Source organism: Cervus elaphus, chromosome 5 (genome assembly GCF_910594005.1).
Source record: "Cervus elaphus chromosome 5, mCerEla1.1, whole genome shotgun sequence".
Classification (NCBI taxonomy): domain Eukaryota; kingdom Metazoa; phylum Chordata; class Mammalia; order Artiodactyla; family Cervidae; genus Cervus; species Cervus elaphus.
Genome location: NC_057819.1, coordinates 98713890 through 98735315, shown reverse-complemented (window position 1 = coordinate 98735315; position 21426 = coordinate 98713890). Strand labels below are relative to the sequence as shown.

General features: G+C 47.4%; 1 protein-coding gene across 1 annotated transcript; it reads right to left on the bottom strand.

Annotated features, from left to right (window-relative positions):
• Positions 1-729: 729 nt before the first annotated feature.
• On the bottom strand, positions 730-20604 carry DHX33 (DEAH-box helicase 33). Its single transcript, XM_043903509.1, has 12 exons — positions 20137-20604; positions 17222-17382; positions 16316-16543; positions 15989-16159; positions 13724-13909; positions 12883-12994; positions 11385-11544; positions 11145-11233; positions 8711-8838; positions 7979-8182; positions 6135-6221; positions 730-4377 (listed from the first exon to the last, which is right to left on the bottom strand). Exons 1-12 carry the CDS (start codon positions 20417-20419, stop codon positions 4069-4071), a joined length of 2118 nt encoding a protein of 705 aa, XP_043759444.1. The 5' UTR covers positions 20420-20604; the 3' UTR covers positions 730-4068.
• Between the last annotated feature and the right edge of the window lie 822 nt (positions 20605-21426).

Genomic DNA, 21426 nt, shown 5'->3' with positions numbered 1-21426 from the left:
GAGTTTGAGTAAGCTCCGGGAGCTGGCGAGGGACAGGGAAGCCTGCCGTGCTGCAGTCCATGGGGTCGCAAACAGTCGGATACGACTGAGCGACTGAACTGAAACTTCTTTAGCTGAGTGGCTCTGAGTCTGGTGTCCCAGGACTGCTGTTTAATTGGCTTCTATCCAGTACCTGCTTACTCTCCAAATTTCCATCTACTGTTCTCAAGCACGACCAGGCTTTCTGTGACTTCATGGAATGCACTCTTGCTGCCTTTGACTCCCAAAACCAGCCTCTGAGGTCATCTCCTATGTAAGGCCTTCCTGGCTCTTCCTCCTCTTTTCCCTGAAAAACCAGAACTCATGCCTCTGTGACCAGATCCCTGTACTTCATTCTTTTCTCAGCAGAAACCTCCTGGCATCGCTCGTTTACCTGACAACTGCCCCTTACTCCCATCAGACCTGGAGCTCCTGAAGGCAAGATGCCTGGTTAATTCTTGCAGCCCTCCAACCTTACACCCAGGTTCTGATGGAACGTTATTTTTCAGGGGGCAAGAAGCCACGGCTTACATTAGATTTAGGTTAAGAACCAATGTTGCTACTTTACCAGGAACCATAAAATATTATAAGGTACCAAGAAAATAAATCTTTCCAAATCAGTGGTAAAGATATGACTAATATTAATATATTCTAAACAGCATTCTGTGAATAAGGGAAAGGAGACCCAAGAAAGAAGCCACACACAATATGTACTAGATTCACCTTTAATGGGTTTGAGTCATGTGCAAATGCTGATACTTCCACAGATCCCTTCCTGTTTGAATAAGAAAAGAGTCTCAAAACACAACATAAATCTGAACTGAGCTTTTCCCTGCAAGTTATAATATTCTGATCAAATAAAATATAAGAAAACTCTTCCTTCCCCACAGGTGCTGTGTTTCTTTATATTCACAAGGAATGGTATCTTAAATGTCTGGCCACAGGTTTTCTTGAGAGTTGGATTAAATGGATTTATGCATCACAGTACATAATCAGTTCTTTCACAGAGCACAAACTTGTCTCCCTTCTGGCATCTCTTTATTCCTAGCAGAGACGCAACATTAAGGAAGGGTTTCTACCAAGAACTGGGTGTTGGGCAGTTCTTCCCCTTGTAAATGGGATCTGTGCTGCCCTCCATGATTACTAGAAGCAGAAGACAAACATCTGAGGCATGCAATCTGCTTGGAGTGCATCTATTTATTAATACATAAAGGTGCTCAAGGGAACTAGTGATTCACCCAGATATGGATTTCATAGGTTGGAAAAAAAAAAAGGTGGCACACCATCAGAGATTTTAGGGATTGAAAGGAGTAGCTCAAGATGAGATTGCAACATCACTGTGAAACATTTAACTTTATTAGAAAGTTTAAAGTGTACTTATCTGTGCCCTGCAGCTAGGTATAAACAACTTTGTATCTCTTTGTAGTAACATGGAGTAGGGATAGGCTTTTCCAATCTGATTTAATCCCTGAGCAGCTATGTGAAAAGTTAACTTTTTAAAAAGCCTGATAAAAAACTACTGTATCAAAACTCTACCAGAATGTTACAGTGATAAATATATCTTTGTACAGAAACACAGAAACTACTTACATTTATTTAGAAGCTATTTACCCCTTACTCCTGCTCAGAAAAAATACATTTCCTGAAACAGTTCAGGAACTTTGAGGTGCACAAAAATGATTAAAAGCTAAATTTTACTTGCCCTAGAGAATGTGCTTAGTTGGTTAGCTGTGTCTGAGTCTTTGTGATCCCATGGATTGTAGCCTGCCAGGCTCCTCGGTCCATGGGGATTCTCTAGGCCAGAATACTGGAGTGGGTTGCCTTGCCCTTCTCCAGGGGATCTTCTCAACCCAGGGATTGAACCCAGGTCTCCCACATGGCAGGAAGATTCTTTACTGTCTGAGCCACCATAATATGCAACATTACGAGAAACATAATACATCTCTCCACTCCCAATATTGTTTTATCAGTGTGATGAATGTTTTATTAAAAATACAGTAATTTCTTTTACCAAGTCAGGCTACACCTCCTAGGACTCTTAAATAAGTGAGAAAAATACAGTTAAGTTTTCTGAAAAACTTCTCAGAAAGTCAGCACTGGTAAGAACAAGAAAAATCTAAGAATTTAGTAAGACAGGGTATTTAGGATCTGTTGACTCTTCTTTGGCCTTAATGTAACTATTTTTAACAGGAAGAATTCACATATGCCCAGATAGCTGGGAACGCTGGCTAAAAGTCTGACTGCTCAGACCCACAGCTGGTGCTGAGGCAAACTTGACACACACCACTGTATGAGGCCTGGGAGGGGGTGTTCCTATCCGCCAGGCTCTCACTGAACCAAAATGAAGACACCATCCGTTATCTCTGAAGGGTCTCTCAGGCCATTTGGGCCTCTGCTTAAAAGCTGTATGATTCACTGTATGTAATGACCAGAATACTGTATATTGTGTTTAGACAATTAAGCACAATAAAAGGGCTAATTTTGGCATTTTCCAGGCCAAAGCATTCTCTGGGGAAAGTCTCAGGTTTGATTCCTGGGTTGGGAAGATGCCCTGGAGGAGGAAATGGCAACCCACTCCAGGATTTTTGCCTGGGAAATCCTATGGACAGAGGAACCTGGAGAGCCACAGCCCACAAAGCTGCAAAGAGTCAGACACAACTTAGCTATTAAACAACAACGATTTTCAAACTAAATAGCTAAGAAGGACTTTTGGTGTCTTTTCCCTTCTCAAAATATGAGAACAGGAAGTCTGTGGAGACCCTTTAATCCCCTCAGACAAATGATGAAAATGAGTGTGAGAGAGAGGTGCCAGCAGCAAAGCCAGGATGTTCCCTGCTCCCTAAGAAGAAGGAAAAAAGATAATAGGAAATAAGATAAAAGAATATAAACATTAGATGAGGGGAGGAGATGAGCCAAGACTGCCTGGCTTGACCTCCGCCCACCCCCAGAGGCCTGGCCAGAAGGGAAATGGCTTAAGTTCAGCTCAGTCAACCCTTAGCTCATGGGTTTATGGCCCAGAGACAGAAAGAGAGAGAAGGTTATACTGGAGGCCATCACACTACAACCTGAAATCAACCCTGATGTTTACTGGAAGGGCTGATGCTGAAGCAGAAGCTCCAATACTTTGGCCAGCTGATATGAAGAACTGACTCACTGGAAAAAGACCCTGATGCAGGGAAAGATTGAAGGCAGGAGGAGAAGGGGACGACAGAGGATGAGATGGTTGGATGGCATCACTGACTCGATGGACATGAGTTTGAGCAAGCTCCATGAGATGGTGAAGGACAGGGAAGCCTGCCGTGCTACAGTCCATGGGGTCACAAGGAATTGGACATGACTGAAGGACAACACACAAGATCAGCTTTCCCACTTCAGAAGATACAAATACCTTCACTCAGGAACTTCCCTGAAAGCAGGGTGGGGACAGGGCTTAGCACTTCTTTGCTGTGAAAGCTCCCTGCCCTGGGGAGTGAGGTTAGGTGCTCAGCACCTCCCTATTGAAATAGAAGTTAATCTCTTCTGTTACATAACTTCATGCAGATAGATGTTCAAAAAGATCCAAGGTCAAGAGCTCTGTGACCTCTTGTGGTCCCCCTCCCAGACCATCCCCTGCAGTCTCGAGGACTTGGGGGTTTTGCTGTACCCGATCCATGGCACGTACATAAGCAGTAACACCAACCAAGCACCTCGGCACCCAGTCCACCGTGGCTTATCACAGGCACGCACACCTCTGGGTACTTTTCACTTGCTCTGAGCTTCATGACTCCAACCCTGTAAGTATCATCACTCCCACTTGGCAGATCAGGAAACTGCAGCTCAGAAGTAACGGAAGTCACCCAAAGTCGTCCACCAAGAACCCAAAGCATCATTTTGAAGTCTCCCAGGCCTCTACATGTCTGTGTGGTTCAGTCTGAGGAGTGTAGACAAAGAGGCTCTCAAGCTCCTGGAGGCCAGGCATGACCCACCCCTAACCACCGTGGCCTCCGCAGGTGCCAACGTCTAGAAGTTGCAGCGAGGCCGGCTGCGGCCCGGCTCCGGGCACCAGGCGGCTCAGGTCCTGGCAGTCCGCAGCTTCCTCCTGAAGAAGTCGGGGGCGGCCTCGTACAGCCACTCGGCATCCACAACGCACAGGTCACGCATGTAGCACTTGTTGGTGAAGAGCAGCTCCGTGAACACGACGCAGGCCGGCTTGCAGTGGAAGAGCACGGACGAGGGATGGATGGCCACTGGCTGGTGGGTGTCCGTGGTGGCGTAGGACCCGTCTGGCTGCAGCTCAGCGCTGCTCATGAAGAGGCTGTGCGCCAGGCATCGGCGGATGCTCTCCGTGTCCCCCCGGGAGGACAGGATTGGCATGGACATCTGGTTCGGGAGGAAGTGAGACATGGAAAAGACCCAGACGTGAGCACTGTGCAGCCACCCCTGGTACCTGGAGCCACACTGCCTACAGCGCGGCCTGGTGCAAGGCCCGCAGAGGAGGCTGACATCTGGGGTGGACGCTGACCTCTGGGAAGCTGCCTCAGATGCCTGAGGTGAGCGCGGGTCGAGGAGCGCCACTTCTACTGTCAGTAAAAGATGAGAAAACTCACAAAGCCAAGGGATGGTCTAGCAGGAAAGCCATTCAAGGACAAGAGGGGTGAAAACATGTATGCAACACAGAACACAACAGGCTACTGTGAAAAGAGCTGTGTGCTCAGTCGCTCGGTCGTGCCCGACTCTTTGTGACTCTGCAGACTGTAGCCTCCCAGGCTCCTCTGTCCATGGGATTCTCCAGGCAAGAATACTGGAGTGGGTTGCCTTTTCCTTCTCCAGGGGATCTTCCCAACCCAGGGATTGAACCCAAGTCTCCTGTTTTGGCAGGTAGATTCTTTAGCACTGAGCCACCTGGGAAGCCTGGTAAGAAGTTACTTCAGTGCTAACAATAGGCTGCTGGCATTGGACACGGGCCTGGGTAAGGGTGACAACTGTCTCCTAGGGTCATGTGGATGGTCTGCACTGGGGGCTGTCTCAGAAGAGGCCTTACACAGAGACGTCTGGTCACCACAGAGTTGTTCACAGCAGCAAAACGAGGACACTCAGTGCTCAACACAGGAGATTGCGAACACAAACTACCCCACCTCTGACGTAAAACATGGTGCGTCACACAGTCACTGAATACAGAACCATCATGTCCTCTAAGAGGGAATATGAGCTGGTAGGAGACTTTTTGGTGGATGGCCTGGCAATGTCTATCAGAATCTAAACTCCCCATCCGGAAGTCCATTCTTTGCACCAGAGCACAGATGTTTGTGCAGCAGGATGATCACTCTAGCACAATCTACATGACTGCCACTAGGGACTTGGTTAAATAACTGTAGTGAAGACAGGAGCCAAATGCTACCAAGTCAATAAAAAGAACGATAGACATATATAGGCACTGAGAGACAGCCCACAAGTGAAATTCAAGAGGTACTCCAAGTGGAAAAAAACAAGTTGCAAAAAAAAAGGTACATCAAACTTTTTTTAAAAAGAAAATGTATATATCCACTATATGCATAACACACAAATAAAAACATACATACATAGAGAAAAATTCTAGAAGGATCTACACTGGACTATTGCTTATCTTTGGAGGGGCAGGATTATACTTTTATACTTTCTGCACGCTATATCACTATTTTCTTATTTTATTTTTATTATTGGAGTATAATTGCTTTACAATGTTGTGTTAGTTTCTGCTGTATATATATCACTATTTTCTGCACTCTATCAACATGTAACAAGTATGCACTGATTTTGTAAACTGAATAAAATTGACAGGTATTTCCACTAAAAAAACTTAGGAAGAATTCCAATAACATTGGAAAACACTGTTAAAGTTTATAAAAGCTGGATATAAATCATATATACAATGTATTAATAACTATCCATGTAAAAATACATTGAAAAGCAGAGCCATGATGAAATGGACCAAACTGGTGAGAGGTGGAGTTGTGGGTAATTTTTACTTTCTTCTTTATTTAAAAATTTTCCTAAAATGAGAGGTTTTTCTGCAATCACTAGTAACAAGCAATTTGAGAATTTTCACCTAGAAAAAGGTGACAGCTTCGCCCCCCAAAGACCAGCAGGAAGAAAAATACCTTCATGCAGATGTCCCTCAGTTGTCCTCTGACTTCAGCTACTAGCGTCATATTCTTGCTGTTGACAAAGTTCTCTTTGCACCATTCCTGAACAGGGAGAAAAAAAGAGATGTCACAGTCCTCTTGTTTCTTCAGAGATATAAAAATATAGCACAACTTTTAATTTTTTCTTTAATTTAAAAAAAATTTTTAGTCGTAACATGCAGCATTTGGGGTCTTAGTTCTCTGACCACGAATTAACCGCTGGACCACCAGGGAAGTCGCAGCATAACTTCTAGAACATAGTTTGAATTCGGAGGTTAAACTGCAGTTGCCAAAAGTAAATACAAGAAAATATCTTTATATCAAAAAGCGTGAACCATAATGAAAACCATAGTGGAAAAAGAATGATGACCTTCAGAATATACTTAAAAAAAAAAACACCACCTATAAATCAGTCAGAAAATGACCAATAATTCAGTAGAGCCACAAAGGATATGGACAGACAACTCACAGAAGGTTAACTACAAATGACAATAAACTTAAGCAAAGGTTCTTGGTCTCTCGAGGAATCAAGTCAGTACAGTTTCAAATAACTGAGATGCTATTTGATGCTTTCAAACTGCAGTGCTGGAGAAGACCCTTGACAATCCCGTGGACTGCAAGAAGACCAAACCAGTCAATCCTACAGGAAATCAACCCTGAATATTCACTGGAAGGACTGATGCTGGAGCTGAAACTCTTAATACTTTGGCACCTGATGCAAAGAGCCAACTCACTGGAAAAGACCCTGATGCTGGCAAAGACTGAAGGCAGGAGAAGTGGGCAATAGAGGATGAGATGGTTGGATGGTATCACCAACTTGATGGACATGAGTTTGAGCAAACTCTGGGAGATGGTGAAGGACAGGGAAGCCTGCAATGCTGCAGTCCATGGAGTCACAGAGCTGGACATGACTTAGCAATTGAACAACAACTACTTCACATTCATCAACCTGGAAAAAATGAAAGTCATTTCAGCAAATTTGGAGAGGCAGGTGGAAGTGGGAACTCTTCTGCACAACTCTGGGGAGGGTAGAGAGGTGTTGACACTCTGGGGAAGCTGGGTGCAGCTGCTCCTAGACCAGCAGGTCCACTCCTGGGTACTGGCTCCCAAGAAACCCTCCCCCTTGTGCACAGCAGACCTGGACGGGATGCGCACTACGGGGCCAGAGGCAGAAATAAGCAGCCAAAGGGTAGTGTGAGGAAGCACGTGTAGCATATGATGCCTGTGGACAGGAAGTGAAAGCACGGTGTTGCCGAGGGAGGTCCAGACCCACTTCAGGACGGTGGTTACAGGAGGCAGGGAGGACTACACGAGGAGCGGCTTGGGGCTCTTGCTGTGTCCACAGCATTTATTTCCTTAAAAATAAACTGACGTGGCCTTCCCTGGTGGTCCACTGGCTAGGTCTCTGCACTTCCACTGCAGGAGGCATGGGTTCCATCCCTCGTCAGGGAAGTTCCACATGCCATGCAGAGTGGCCAACAAGAGAAAATAAACAAATAAATTGAGGCAAACAGAGCAAAATGTTTACAACTACTAAACCTAGGTAGTGGCTTTTCTTTTTATTAAGAACTGACTGCATTAAGACACAAAGTTAAAGCGTGTATGGTATGGCACAATTACTGATTCTTTTGGGAAGGGCAGCCACTTGGCAGGCGGGATCTTAGTTTCCCGACTAAGGATTGAACCCAGGCCATGGCAAGTGAAGGCCTGGAATCCTAACCACTAGGCCAAAAGGGAATTCCCCCAAATATTTATTTATTTAAAAAATTTTCTTGATAAATGAAGGCCCTGTTTGAGAAGAGGAAGAGGACAAGGCCTACCTTGTTCCCGCCGGTGTTCTTGAAGGTCCGGTAGACATTGAGCAGGGTGAGGTGATCGCCCTCGCTGGACACAAACTTCTTCCGCACGCTCTGCACTTCATCCCGCCGGGATGGAGGGTTGTAGAGAACGCTGTCGATGGACAGCAGGGAGACAATGGTCAGTATCTCCTCCGTGCAGTGGAATTTGGGGGACAGGAGGATGGTCTGCAAACCACAATGAAACACTGTGTGAGTCCAGTTTTTTCCTGGCTTCTGAATTTCCATATATTGCTTCTGCAACTTCCCTTGTAAGGCGTAAAGGGGCAGGTGTTTGTAAAACCACAACAATATATGTTATGCTTTTTTATATATTTATTTGTATATTATCATCTGTAGAACAGATAGCTGCCTTTCTTATATGATCCATATAGGTAGGGCTCATGAGTTCACTGGTGGAGGAAATGGCAACCCACTCCAGTATTCTTGCCTGGAAAATTGCATGGACAGAGAAACCTGTGGGCTACAATCCAGGGGGTTGCAGAGAGTCGGTCATGACTGAGCATGCACACACACATGACTTAATATGAGCTTGAAATACACAGAAGGTAAGTTGAGGTTCGACACAAAGCAGGTGTTGATGATCGTTTAAGAGAAAAGGTGAAGATGAACCTAGAAGCACTGGGCTGAGGAGACCCTGTGGGATGGCTGACCTGTAAGGTACAGAGAGGGGACTGAGAAGAGGGTGTCACTTACTTTGGCAAATTTGGGTTCGAGCGGGAAAGCTGCCATCTTTCTTCCCATTGGAGTTAGGGTGAGCTGGCCATCCCTCTGTTCAAGGGCACCGAGCAGCTCCAGCTGGGCGATGGCCGCCTGGATGTGATCTAGAGAGAAAGACATGAAAAGGAGTCAAACACTCAAAACGGGATGGAGCTGCAGCTGCTTCACGTCAGCGCATTTGTGACAAGCCTAAGTCAAACCACAGTGAAGACCGCAACCACACTGTCCCCATGAGGTACTTTTCAAAGCTATTCATGACATCACTGTCTTCAGCTCATCTCTTTTCACTTTTTTAATTTTCCAAAAATAATTTTACGTGTTTATTTTTTGGCTGTGTTGGGTCTTTGTTGCTGCTTGGGGCTTTTCTCTACTGCGGTGGCTTCTCTTGTTGTGGAGCACAGGCTCAATAGATGTGGTGCACAGGCCAAACTGCTCTGTGGCGTGTCAGATCTTCCTGGACCAGGGATCCAACCTGTGTCTCCTGCACTGGCAGGCAGATTCTTTACCGAGCCACCAGGGAAACCCTCAATTCCCTTTCTAAATAGTGGCCTGCAATTTGGCGATATGTATGCAAATCTGAAGCCCAGCAAAGTTACACTTCTGAATTTCACACTCAGATATACCTGAACCTCGTACAGGGACCTGTGTCTCCAGATGGACACACACAACAATGGAAACACCAGGGGCCTTGGGAGCCCCTGGAGAGAAGGACACTATTTACTATTTACTCTTTAATTCCTTTTTAATTTGAACTATGTAAATATATTACCTATTAAGCGTAACGATGCATGTCTAAGGATGCAATAAATATATATGTACAGAGAAAAACTGATCTATAAAATATATTAAGTGAAAAAAGCAATGTGCCAATGTCTACCAGGAGGAGGAAAAATGCATCTTGGCTTATTCATAGAATGGAACAGTATTTACGTGATAAAAATACATGAAACGTAAACTTTACAAAACATAACAGATGAAAACGAAGGTCACCAGAAAATTGAGACATAAACACACCAACCAAAACCATGCTTGTGAATGGAATAGATATTCAAGAAAAGCAAGGGAATCACAGATCAAACCTGGGGGGCGGTGACCTTGAGGGAGGAGTGGGAAGGAGGTGAGGGGCAGGGGGGTGGGAATGGGCGGTCCCAGGGCTTGGTGGCCCCAGTAATGGGCACACAGGTGTGGCTTCACTACTTCTACCTGACATGTATGTTCCTCCTTTTATTTGGTGGTGGTGGGTTGGGGGTGTTGTGTGGCAATGCAGGATCTTAGTTTCCTGACCAGGGATTAAACCTGTGACCCCGGCACTGGGAGCTCAGAGTCTTAAGCACTGGACCACCAGGGAAGTCCCTGTTCCTCCTTTATATGTAGGAATTTAGTAACTGATAGAAAAAAAAGTATAGAACAGACTGAATGGGTGTTGCTATTTATGTTTTGAAAAGGAGACTGTATATACTTATCCACATAGATTTTCTCTAGGAGACACTAGGAAATGGCCCCAGGGGTGGCTGTGGGGAGGGAAACTAAGAAGCTGAATATTGTGGCAGTCCATGTCTACCTATCCACTGTTTACTTTTTTTAACCAATTGCACTTCTTCACTTTAAAGAAAAAGAAAATGGTATGTGTTGAAGGGATGCCAACGGCTAAGCTACCATGACAAAGAATCCCAACTACTTTTTCTTCCTCCATGGAGATTCCCAGTGAAGGGCAGAGACCCATCAAATTCCAGCTGAAAGCAAAGAAACACAATCTATTCAGTCCCTTTGCAAAAGTCAAAGTTCGTTGGGGCTGCAGTAACCTGTGGACCCCCCTCGACTACCTTCCCTGGTTCCTGTGACCACGGAACCCACCGGAGATGGTGCCAACACGAAGTCCCTGATTCTGCACCAACATGGTGTGAACAGCACCGGGTCTCTTCCATGATTCTGAGACTCTTCTCTAAGAGTTAAGGTTATTATTCCCCCCAAGTACACTAAACAACAGGTCACCAGGGGCTTCCCTGATTGCTCAGTGGTTAAGAACCCACCTGCCAATGCAGGAGACATGGGTTCAATCCCTGCTCCAGGATGATCCCACACGCCATGCAGCAACTAAGTCCATGCGCCACAACTATTGAGCCTGCGCTCAATGGCCTAGGAGCTGCAACAACTGAGCCCCGCGCCCTACAGACTACAGACTGTGCTCTGCAACAAAAGAAGCCACTGCAATGAGAAAACCAGTCACTGCAGCTAGAGGGTAGCCCTTCCTCGCCACAACAAGAGAAAAATCTGCGCAGCAACAAAGATCCAGCACAGTGAAAAATAATAAATATATAATAATAAAAAAAGGAGGGTGCCAGAAGGCCTGCTGTGTGGAGCCCATGGAGGTCCCTTTCTGTGCACCCACCTCCCTGAAGACTCCACTCACCTGGAGACGGCTTGGACATGAAGTCAAAGGTGAGCACGTTTGGGACTTTCATGGCAAGGAGCTGCAGCATCACGCTCGCCAGGTTACACCTGCAAGACAGAGACACAGATGGTTCACAAGGGCGCCTGACCCCCCAGCCAGCAAGGCAGAGCCACCCACCAAGGGGTGGCAGTTGGAGGAGACACAGGCTGCACGACGGGACCTCAGGACGCATGGCAGGGGGCGAGCCCCACTGGCTACCTTTGGATCTCTGGCACCGTCATCTTCTCAAACTTCTCAAACTCATCCTCCGTGTAGAGTCGGTAACAGATGCCGCTGTCCTCTCTGCCGGCCCGGCCTGTGCGCTGCCAGGCCTGGGTCTTTGATACCCGCTGCACGGCCAACACCTCCAGGCCACTGTCTGGTGGGAGAATGGCCAAGTCAGACTCTGCTCATCATGTGAACAAACTCCTTCTACAACGTAGACAATGAGGAGCATTCCTGGGGATACTCAGGATTCTTTCCGCAATACATGAGTCCAGAAAAACTCAAGGCTACATTGGAAAGAGGGCTTCCCTCGTGGCTCGGTGGTAAAGAATCTGCCTGCTAATGCAGGAGATGTGGGTTCAATCCTTGGGTCAGGAAGATGCCCTGGAGGAGGAAATGGCAACCCACTCCAGTATTCTTGCCTGGAGAATTCCATGAGGTGCCTGGCAGCGTACAGTCCATGGTATTACAAAGAGCTGGCCACCATTTAGTGACTAATCAACAATATGTCAGAAAGCACGTAACCAGACTGGTTTGTGGTAAAAAGAGGCCTCTCCATGAACACTATGTGAAATCTGTGACTGTAGCATCAGAAGGACCTTGAGCTTGGGGCAGCAGCCAAGGCGAGATTTCAGAGGCCTTGCCTTAGGTCACAATTGAAAACAACCCCTGGGATGGCCTGGGACTCAGGGGTCCTCCAAGAGGTGGCATTTTCAGTGCCAAAACCCAGTTTACAGCAAACCAGGATAGCTGGTCGCCCACTGATCATGACCCCAAAACGAAACGCCTCCAGTCCCTTGTGGGCTACAGCCCCGCTCTGCTCTATTATAAAAGAGAGACGATGTCATGTCACTACACCTAGGAGTAAACGAGACTGATTTTCTTGATAAAGGTGTACGCGGTGCCAGACAGTATGGAGAACCAAGCCCTTTCACAAACATGGTCCCCAAGAAACACACGTGAAAGTCAGCATCCTTGAATGCGTAGCAGTTCATTTGAAGTGAACACCTGGGAGCTACCATGTCAGCTGCCTCAAATCCTCCATGGAATAAAGCAAGGTAGAAAACAGACCTAAATAAAAACGACTTCAAGCAAGCTGCGCACTGCACACAGTAGGGAAACAGCTAGTGCCTTGGCCCAGCTGGGGGTGGGGTCCTGCTTTCTTTCTGGGAGACTGGGGATTGAACCAGCCGTGCTCCGACATCATTTCCCAGGAAGCCTCTGATGTGGTATCGGGCTGTCCCTGGCCTGACAGCCACCATTCTCGCCCACCTTCTGATGGAATCTCAGTCCCTCTGCCCAGGTCCTTGACCCTCTGTCCCCAGGTTTGCCATGGATGGGCTCTTCTTCCCTGCCTCACGTGTCTTTCTGGCCCTGCCTGCTGGATGGGGTGCCTGGTACTCATACACGTGAAACGCTCAGGTGGGGAAACTGCAGGACCACGGGCCGCTCACTACACAGAGAAGAGACGTCAGGGGCTACAAGTTCTCACCAGGGTTATACTTCTTTGCTTTAACCATGCCCGTGTCAACTACATATTTTATTCCTGTAATGGTTATGGAGGTTTCAGCGATGTTGGTTGAAATGATCACTTTGCGATAACCCTAAAAGGAGGAAGAAAACCAAAAAGCCACATGACACATGTATGATGCAGAAGTTTGAAAACATATTCCTCATCGCTAACTGTCACAATTCACTCATGATCAAGAAAAGATGACTCCGCTATCTGGACAGTTATTAACACTGATGGCCGGGTCAGTGTTGGGTTGAGGGGCTGGGTGTTTCAGCCTTCAAGGCTTATTTTGAGGTGATGAGGGGTGGTGGGATGGGCATTAGAGCCAGGAGGAAGTAGATGTGACTTGGGATCCTGGCTCTGCCCGGTACTTACTGTACCCCATGGGCACCTATCACTTCACCCCTTGGGGCCTCAGGGTCTCTGAACTGGAATGGAGACCGGCCTTGTGGTTCTTGAGAGGATGAGGGACAGTGTGTGTCTGGTGTTGGCGCAGTAGCTGGCACAGCAGGGGTACCCAGGGAACATACGGTGGACACGTGCTTATTTACTGTGGACCCCAGGAGAGTCACTCAGGGAGCTTCCGGCTTCCGCGGGCATCGCTCCCTCAACCCCAGACAACTGTCTCCCTGTTCCTACCATGGGAGAACCATGTCTGCAGACCTGCATTGCATGCTTGCGTCTTTCCAGCTCGTGAGAGATACCTGGGCACCCTGTCCACACATCTTATCTGGAGCCCGCTGACAGGGGCACAGGCCCCACTGGTGCATCCGTCTGGGTACCCAGGGACGGGCCTGGGCAGGAGACGGGGTGCACTCACCTTTGGGGCCCCCTGGAAGACGCGCAGCTGCTGGGCGTAGGGCAGGGAGGCGTAGAGCGGAAGGACCAGCATGGAGGGGCAGCCATCGGGGAGGTGCTTGGCGATGTCCCGGCAGGTCTTACTCATGGCTTCGATCTCTTCCTGCCCCGTGAGGAACACGAGGATGTCATGCGAGGAGGGCGCTTCCTACAGAGAAGGCAGAGCGGGGCTACTGGGGTCACTGGGCCTTGACAGATGCGCAGGTGGCACCGAACAGAACAATGATCGTTAATGAAGTTTCCAAGTTATTCTTAACTTTGGAGCCGTAACTGAGCCTAGATATTGGTGTCACCCCTGGGGAAGAAAAAAACAACTTCACCAAATGCACAGCTGCATCTTATTCAAGTTAGCCAGCTATGTTTAAAAGTGAATTAAGAGGGGAAAAAAAGAGACATAATAAAAAATTAAGGGGATTTTGAAGGGAAATCACCAGATTGCTTTTGCAACAAGAACAATGCCATGAAAAAGCACAACCACACAAGCAAATAAAACCTGCCCGGAGCTGCCTTCCTTTCGTAATCATCTTGAAAGATGAAGCTGACAAAGGAGACAACTTAGAGAAACCCTGATCCATGAAAATAGCCAGAGTCTGGAAAAGAAGCCCTTATTGAATGAGGCCATCAAATGTACTTTCATAAACTCCCAAAGCACCCAGAACTTGGGCAAGGGCTTGGTATCTCAGGTTTAACTGGGTCCTTCACCTTGAGAAGGGAAGAACATCTAAGTGTTAAGTACATATACCCAATTGACCCAATCTTCTTTGAAGTCTGTTTAGATACATTAAATTGTAGAGTGCCTGTTTGGCAAAATAGCTGAAAAATGTTCAATAATTATCTGTATTTGTGAAGGTGTGCAAGTTGCTCTGTCATGTCCGACTACCTATATCTGTATGTACATGTACATATAATGAAGGCAAATATGGCTCAGACAATAAAGAATCTGCCTGCAATGTGGGAGACCCGGGATTTGATTTCTGGTTCAGGAAGATCCCCTGGAGAAGGAAATGGCAACCCACTCCAGTATTCTTGCCTGGAGAATTCCATGGACAGAGGAGCCTGGGAGGCTACAGTCCATGGGGTTACTAAGACTCGGACATGACTGAGTGACTACCACCACATTTTTTTCTTTCTGTATATATACTATGGCTATGTTTGCATACACGTATCTATGTATTTATGTGTGTGCATATACTTTTTTAGCTCAGTGTTAAGAAGACAAATGTTCAGAGGTACACACACAGAGACAGGATAAAATCTAAAACAATAAAAGCTTCATCACTAGGAGGACTCATCAAAGCTATTACATAACTTGAGGGCACCACAGGTATCATTCATAAAATATCCTTATCTCAAGTTTGCTTCTGGCAGCTAAAGAAGGCTGACTGGGACTTCCCTGGTGGTCCTATAGTTAAGAATACACCTTTCAATGTAGGGGACATGAGTTTGATCCCTGGTCGGGGAAATAAGATTCCACGTGCTACGGGGCAACTGAGTCTGCGAGTGGCAACTATCAGCCTGTGTGCCACAACTAGAAAGTCTGTGCACTGTGACCAAAGATGCTGTGTGCCACAACTAAGACCTGAAGCAGCCAATTAAATAAATACATAAATAAATAAAATTTTTTAAAAAGTTGGCTTCTAGATATTTTCAGAAAGTTAATGGGAAGGTAAAAACAGTCAATTATATACAAGTTAAACCAAAAAATGAGGTTATACACTCAAATTTTTAAATAAATGTTTACTAAAATGAAAAAACTGTTGAAATGTTTCTCTAATACATTTTTAAAAAAGCAAACTCTAAATTGCACACCATTATTGGCTAATACACCAACTTTTTATTTTTCAATGAGACAGAATATCACATGGAGTAAAAGGAGGCAGTATTTCCTAAGACTCCTTTCTACTCAGTTCTACATGTGGTGTCCTGGTTGCAACACAAAATGTGCTTCTTACTGGGGGTTCTGATCACATTATGCACACGGGCCACTGCTCTAACACATGGAGGTTTTCCAGCTCAGCTGAAGAAACATGCTGGTTGGGGTTTAATTTTTTTTTTAGAGGAAAAGAGAGATACTATAAAAAAGTATAAAAACGGGGACATGGCAAGGAAATTCCTTATTCACCTAAAGAACATAGCTTACAAAGCAGTTTGGTCCAGCAGCTTTTCTTCTCACAGCTGACTTCAAGGTCAAACAGGCCTTTCCAGGAATCCGCTCCCTACTGCCTACCTGGTGGATCTGGAAGACGGAGACCAGGGCGGCATGCAGGTAATCGTGCTGGGGCTGCTTGGTGTAGAAAATCTGGATCGGGTGCTGCCGGCCCTCCAGGTAGAGGACAGGGGCTCCGTTGAAATACTGGGAGAACAGGTCCACGTCCATCGTGGCTGACATCACGATCACCTGCCGGCGAGAAGGGCGCGGAGGATGGCAGAAAGGTTTGGGCCAGGCTTTCTGTGCCCTGCCAAACCCTGAAGGCTGCTTGGGAGGCTGTGCTCCTCTCCCCCCAGCCTCCCAGCACCTTTGCCCCGAGTCCCACAGCAGAACGGCTGCACCCACTTTGAGAGGCAGCTTCCCCAGCTCCTTTCGCCTCTTCTGTGCAGCTTTCACCACCCCGAAGAGCACATCTGTGTGGATAGTCCGCTCGTGGGCTTCATCCAAAATGATGCAGCTGTACTTCCGGAGCAGGGAGTCTAAAATGGCCTCGCGCAAGAGCATGCCATCGGTCAGGAACTTGATCTTGGTGTCGTCAGAGGTGACATCGTCGAAGCGCACCGTGTAGCCGACCTGTGCAGAGGTACCACTCATTCATCCAGCCAACATGTCTGCTGCACCCAGGGTACCCAGAGGGGCGCCAGGCGCTGGTGCTAGTGTAGTGAACATGACCCACTCCAACCCTACCCTGCTCCCATGGACACACACCCTCAACTGCAATGATGAGAAACTCTGCAAAGAATGTAACACTAGTCCCCTCCCCTCAGCCACTTCAAGCAAAGCTACATACACAAGTGAAAAGATGCCCAAGATGTTTTGAAGTCAGATGCATGAACAAAAATAAATCTGACTTACATATGCTTCTGGAACTCATTCTCAATAACCACCTATATGCTAGGAAAATGCTTACAAGTTTGTAGAAAGGTATATGGACAAATAGACCTAGCAAGTGTTACTGAAGCCTTAAAAGTGCTCAAGGAAAACAACTAATTTATTCTACTTGCCAACAGACTTTGAAAGCAAAGCAAATGGGACTGATAGACCCTCTGATGTCTAAGGAACTAATAAAGAACTCTGAGCCTGAAACAACTGTGGCAAGAAAGAAACTTGGAAAAAAAAAAAAGAAAGAAAGAAGCTTGAGATGTATAAGTAGTCTTGTTTAGAAAAATAAAAAAGTCAGGGAGGTGGCAGGGGAGGAGGGGAGTGAGGTGTTGGGGACCAAGAACTGTTAGTGAAAAAGAAGTTAGGTACCAGCTTCCCAAGTTCTGTTCTCTTCTCATCAGAGACTCTGGCAGCCAGAGAGATGGCAGCCACTCGGCGAGGCTGGGTCACAGCAATGATGGCCTGGCGGCCAATCCCCCCTTCGTACAGGTACTGAGGAATCTGTGTTGTCTTCCCCGAGCCTGTCTCCCCTAGGAAAGAAGAAAAGTCTCATTTAAACCTGAACAACAACAACAAAAAAACCCAACAGATCAAAGTCAGAAGGAAAAGACATAAGAAAAATACTCGAGGGACTTCCCTAGCACTCCCAATGCAGGGGGCTTGGGTTCAATCCCTGGTCAGGGAACTAGATCCTGCATGCCCCAACTACAGATCCCGAGGCTGCAACTAAGAGCTGGCACAGGAAAATAAAATAAATAAATATGAAAGAAAAGAAAGAAAATAAGTTGATAAAGTCATGGGAAAATGTGCACCCATGAATACTGCTAGTGGAGTGTTAACTGGAATTGCTTCTCAGAAGGTCAAACTATAGTAGGAAAATCTTTAAAATGTTTATACTCTTGACCCACAATTCCACTTGCAGGAACTGACTCTAAGGAAATAACGATGTGCATAAAGAATCAGTTTCAAAAGTTTTATTCACCTTTGCTCATGGCAGTTAAATTTGGAAACAATGTAAATGGTTAGCAATAGTAACTGGTAAAGCCATACAGTGAAATACAGCTGTTATATAAAAAGTCCTACTTTTCGAAGGGATAAATGAGATATAAATGTACTGACATGAAGAGACATCTGTTCCAACACTGCAGCCATAGCTGACTCCTCACCCAGCCTGCCGCTTCCTTTCAAACCCTCTGCCTTTGCCCACTCGATTATGAAGTATCTGCTCCCACACTGCCCGCGTGACAAACCCCACAAGATGAATTAGACCTCAAACTTTCTCCCCAAGGGCTGCACCCGCCTCTGTGTTCCTTAGTGCCTCATTCATCTCTCCTCCATCACTGATCACTCTACACTGTTTGAGTGTTGAAACGTTTCTGTTTGCCCAGCATCAGAAGTACCGGGAGGACAGAAGCCTGTCTCTCTCATGTACCTGAGCACTACATACAGTAAGCACCCAACCTTATTACTACCCTCCTGTGTTTCCTTCCCAGCACCTGACCAGAACAAAGAACTGTAAGCCTGGGCATCCCTCCCTCCACGACTACCACTACCTCCCCCCACCCCCCACCGAGTCCTACAGGCCCATCGTCCTTCCATTTTCTCCCCTATGGCTCATCCTTCCTGATCTGGACACGAATCATGGATGAAGAACTTGATTATCTTGCACTTCTCCTACTGAGTTCATCAGGCAAAACCCAAACTTCGATCAAAGTCTCCCTGCCCATCTCTTCTGCTCCTACACCAAGAAACTGAGCATTGGGGACTTCCCTGGTGGTCCGGTGGTTAAGAATCTGCCTTCCAAGGCAGGGAATGCAAGTTCGATCCCTGGTGGAAGTAGGATCCTACATGCTGTGAAGTAACTAAGCCCAAGGGCCGCAGCTACTAAACCGGAGCTCTAGAGTCCGTGCTCTGCAACCAGAGAAGCCAGAGCACCACAACCAAAAACGCTGTGCAGCTAAAAAAAAAAATAATAATAATAATAATAAAGAAACTGAGCATCACTATAATAAAATAATCCAGTTGGGCTGACAATGACCTTAGTTTGCCATGGGGCCAAATGCACCTGGGTGCCAGCACCACGGCTGATCCTTGTTCTTGTTTTTGTAGCCCCTTTCCTCTGTTCCCATCCTCCCCAAGGACCCCGTAAGTCCCATTCTCAGAAGAGCTCCTGCACCTACTTCATAGAAAAAGTGAAATCCTCAAAGACAGTCTCCCTTCATCTCCTCCTACAAGCTCTTCAGCAGTTACCCCATTCTTACCACCTTCCTCCAGTCCCCTAACCTCTTGCACCGCCTTCCTTCTATTCCAGGCCAGTGCCAGCTCTAATCCTTGTTGCCAAAGGCCCCCTTTCCCCACACCCTCCATCTCTGCTGTTAGTGCCCACTTTCCATCTTCAGCCTCCCTCTCTATCTCTGCTATTAGTGCCCACTTTCCATCTTCAGCCTCCCTCTCTACTGAGTTCTTCCCCTTAACCTATGAAGACCTGCAAGTTCCGCTAGGTCCCCCTGCTTCTTCTCGAAACAGAAGTCTGTTCCCACTGCCTTCATGACCTCCTCACTTCCAGCCCAATGACAAATCAGTTCCCATCCCACAGCTCTGCCAAAACAGCGCTCACCTCCATCCCTAGTCAAAAACTCCCACCCAATCCAGCGGGCATTTTTTGGGTCCCTACTTACTGGACTTCATTTTTGCATTTGATCTCTGCCTTCTTCTTAACAACTCTGTTCCTTAGACTATCAGCTCTCCTGGATCTCCTCTTTGGAGGCTCATCCTCTCCGTCCTTCAGGGGCTCCTCTTACTTAAAACGTTGGGGATCAAAGCCCCTTGCAATCAGTTCCCGGCCCTCAACTCTGCCTCAATTAATGCACCAGAAACTGCTTCTTCCCTCAGACTGGACTGTCTCGTCTCCACTTCGTCTCTTATACCGCAGGCTCTCTCCTGTGTCCAACGCCTTTCTAGGTCCACCCCCTTGCCGTCCCCTCCAGACCGGCTCAGATCCACTTTTTTAAACTCCCCCAAGTCTTCGGTGCATCCCTCTACCCTTCCGGCCCAGAAGGCGAGTTTTTGCCTAACGTGTGGTCACTCGCCCGGACTGTGAGCACCTCCAGAAAGGGGGACTGTCCGACTCTCTTCCGAGGCCCCTCTCCTGGCTCCGAACAGAAATAGGCGGTCAGGTTTGTTGCAGAAACGGATGAAAGACGGTGAGGAGCCACCTAAGAAAAGCTGTTCTCTCAAGAGAACGAACGGGGAGCGAAAAAGGACCCGCCGACACGGTTACTCACCGATAAGGACGGCGCTGTCCAGGTTTCGGAGCTGGGCCAACAGCTGGCCTCGCGCCTGGAAGATGGGCAGATTCCGGCGCTGCTGCTCCACGGCCTCGGGGTAGGGGCTGGCCGAGGGCTGGGCCAGGGGCGGCTGCTGCCTCCGGCCTCCACCTCCTCCGCCGCCGCCCGCGGCCAGCAGCATCACCACACGCCGCCCGGGAGGGCAGGACCCGGTGCGGCTCGGAGGCCCGGCGCTCGCCCGGAATTTCTTGGCGGGCGGGAAGCCCGCCTCCTCGGGCATGTCGGGAGGGCACAGCGACTGGAGGCGCCGCGACGCGAGACGCGAGGGCAGGCAGCTCCCGCGGCTCTCGGGAACAGACAGCTAGTGCGCACCACCCCTTCTCGCCACGTGCTAGAGGCTCCCAGCGACGCGGCTCACCTCACGGCCACCGGCAACCTTTAGGGGGACTCCAGCTCCCAGCATGCACTTGACAGCGTGGCGAGGCTTTCACTTCCTGAGGGCGGGGAGATCAGAGTCTGAGGTACAATGGGAAAAAGATCCGGAGCGACAACAGTGAAAGACGGTGTGTACGGTTCCACGGAACCTAACTGCATAGCAACCACGGTTCCTAGTCTGTTTTGTTGTCCTGCTAACACTATTTCTTTCCAGTAAACACAAGTTTCCCTTTCTCTGCCACAATAATACTCGCTCTTCAAGAAAGTGTTGAATTTTGTAAAATTAATGAGGAATACACAAGTGAAACTCGTTCAGTTGTGTCTGACTCTTTGCGATCCCATGGACTATACTACTGTTCATGGAATTCTCTAGGCCAGAATACTGGATCGGGTAGCCTTTCCCTTCTCCAGATCTTCCCATCCCAGGGATCGAACCCAAGTCTCCCTCATCGCAGGCGGATTCTTTATCAGCTGAGCCACAAGGGAAGTCCAAGAAGACTGGAGTGGGTACTCTATCCCCTCTCCAGCGGATCGTCCCAACCCAGGAATCCAACAAGGGTCTTCTGCATTGCAGGCGGCTTCTTTCCAACTGAGCTATCGGAGAAGCCCTGTGAGGAACACACAAACATTTGCATTATTTAGTCCTCCAAACAACTGATGTTATATACTAGATACTAATGTCATCCCCATTTTACAGATGAAGAAACTGAGACTCTGAGATGACTCAGATGTCACAGTAACCTAAGGTTGAAAAGGATACTTGTGATCATCTTGTTACAGAAAAAGAAGGAAATGCATGATATATTCTGGGACAATCATACATTCTGCTCAGAAAGTAGCTATCCCAATGGA

Coding starts and splice junctions, on each gene's coding strand:
- DHX33 (XM_043903509.1), bottom strand. CDS start 20,419: ATGCCCGAGGAGGCGGGCTTCCCGCCCGCCAAGAAATTCCGGGCGAGC. Junction 16,160..16,315: donor TGGGGAAGCTGCCTCTCAAA/GTGGGTGCAGCC, acceptor TCTCGCCGGCAG/GTGATCGTGATGTCAGCCAC. Junction 6,222..7,978: donor AGAACACCGGCGGGAACAAG/GTAGGCCTTGTC, acceptor CTCCCTGTTCAG/GAATGGTGCAAAGAGAACTT.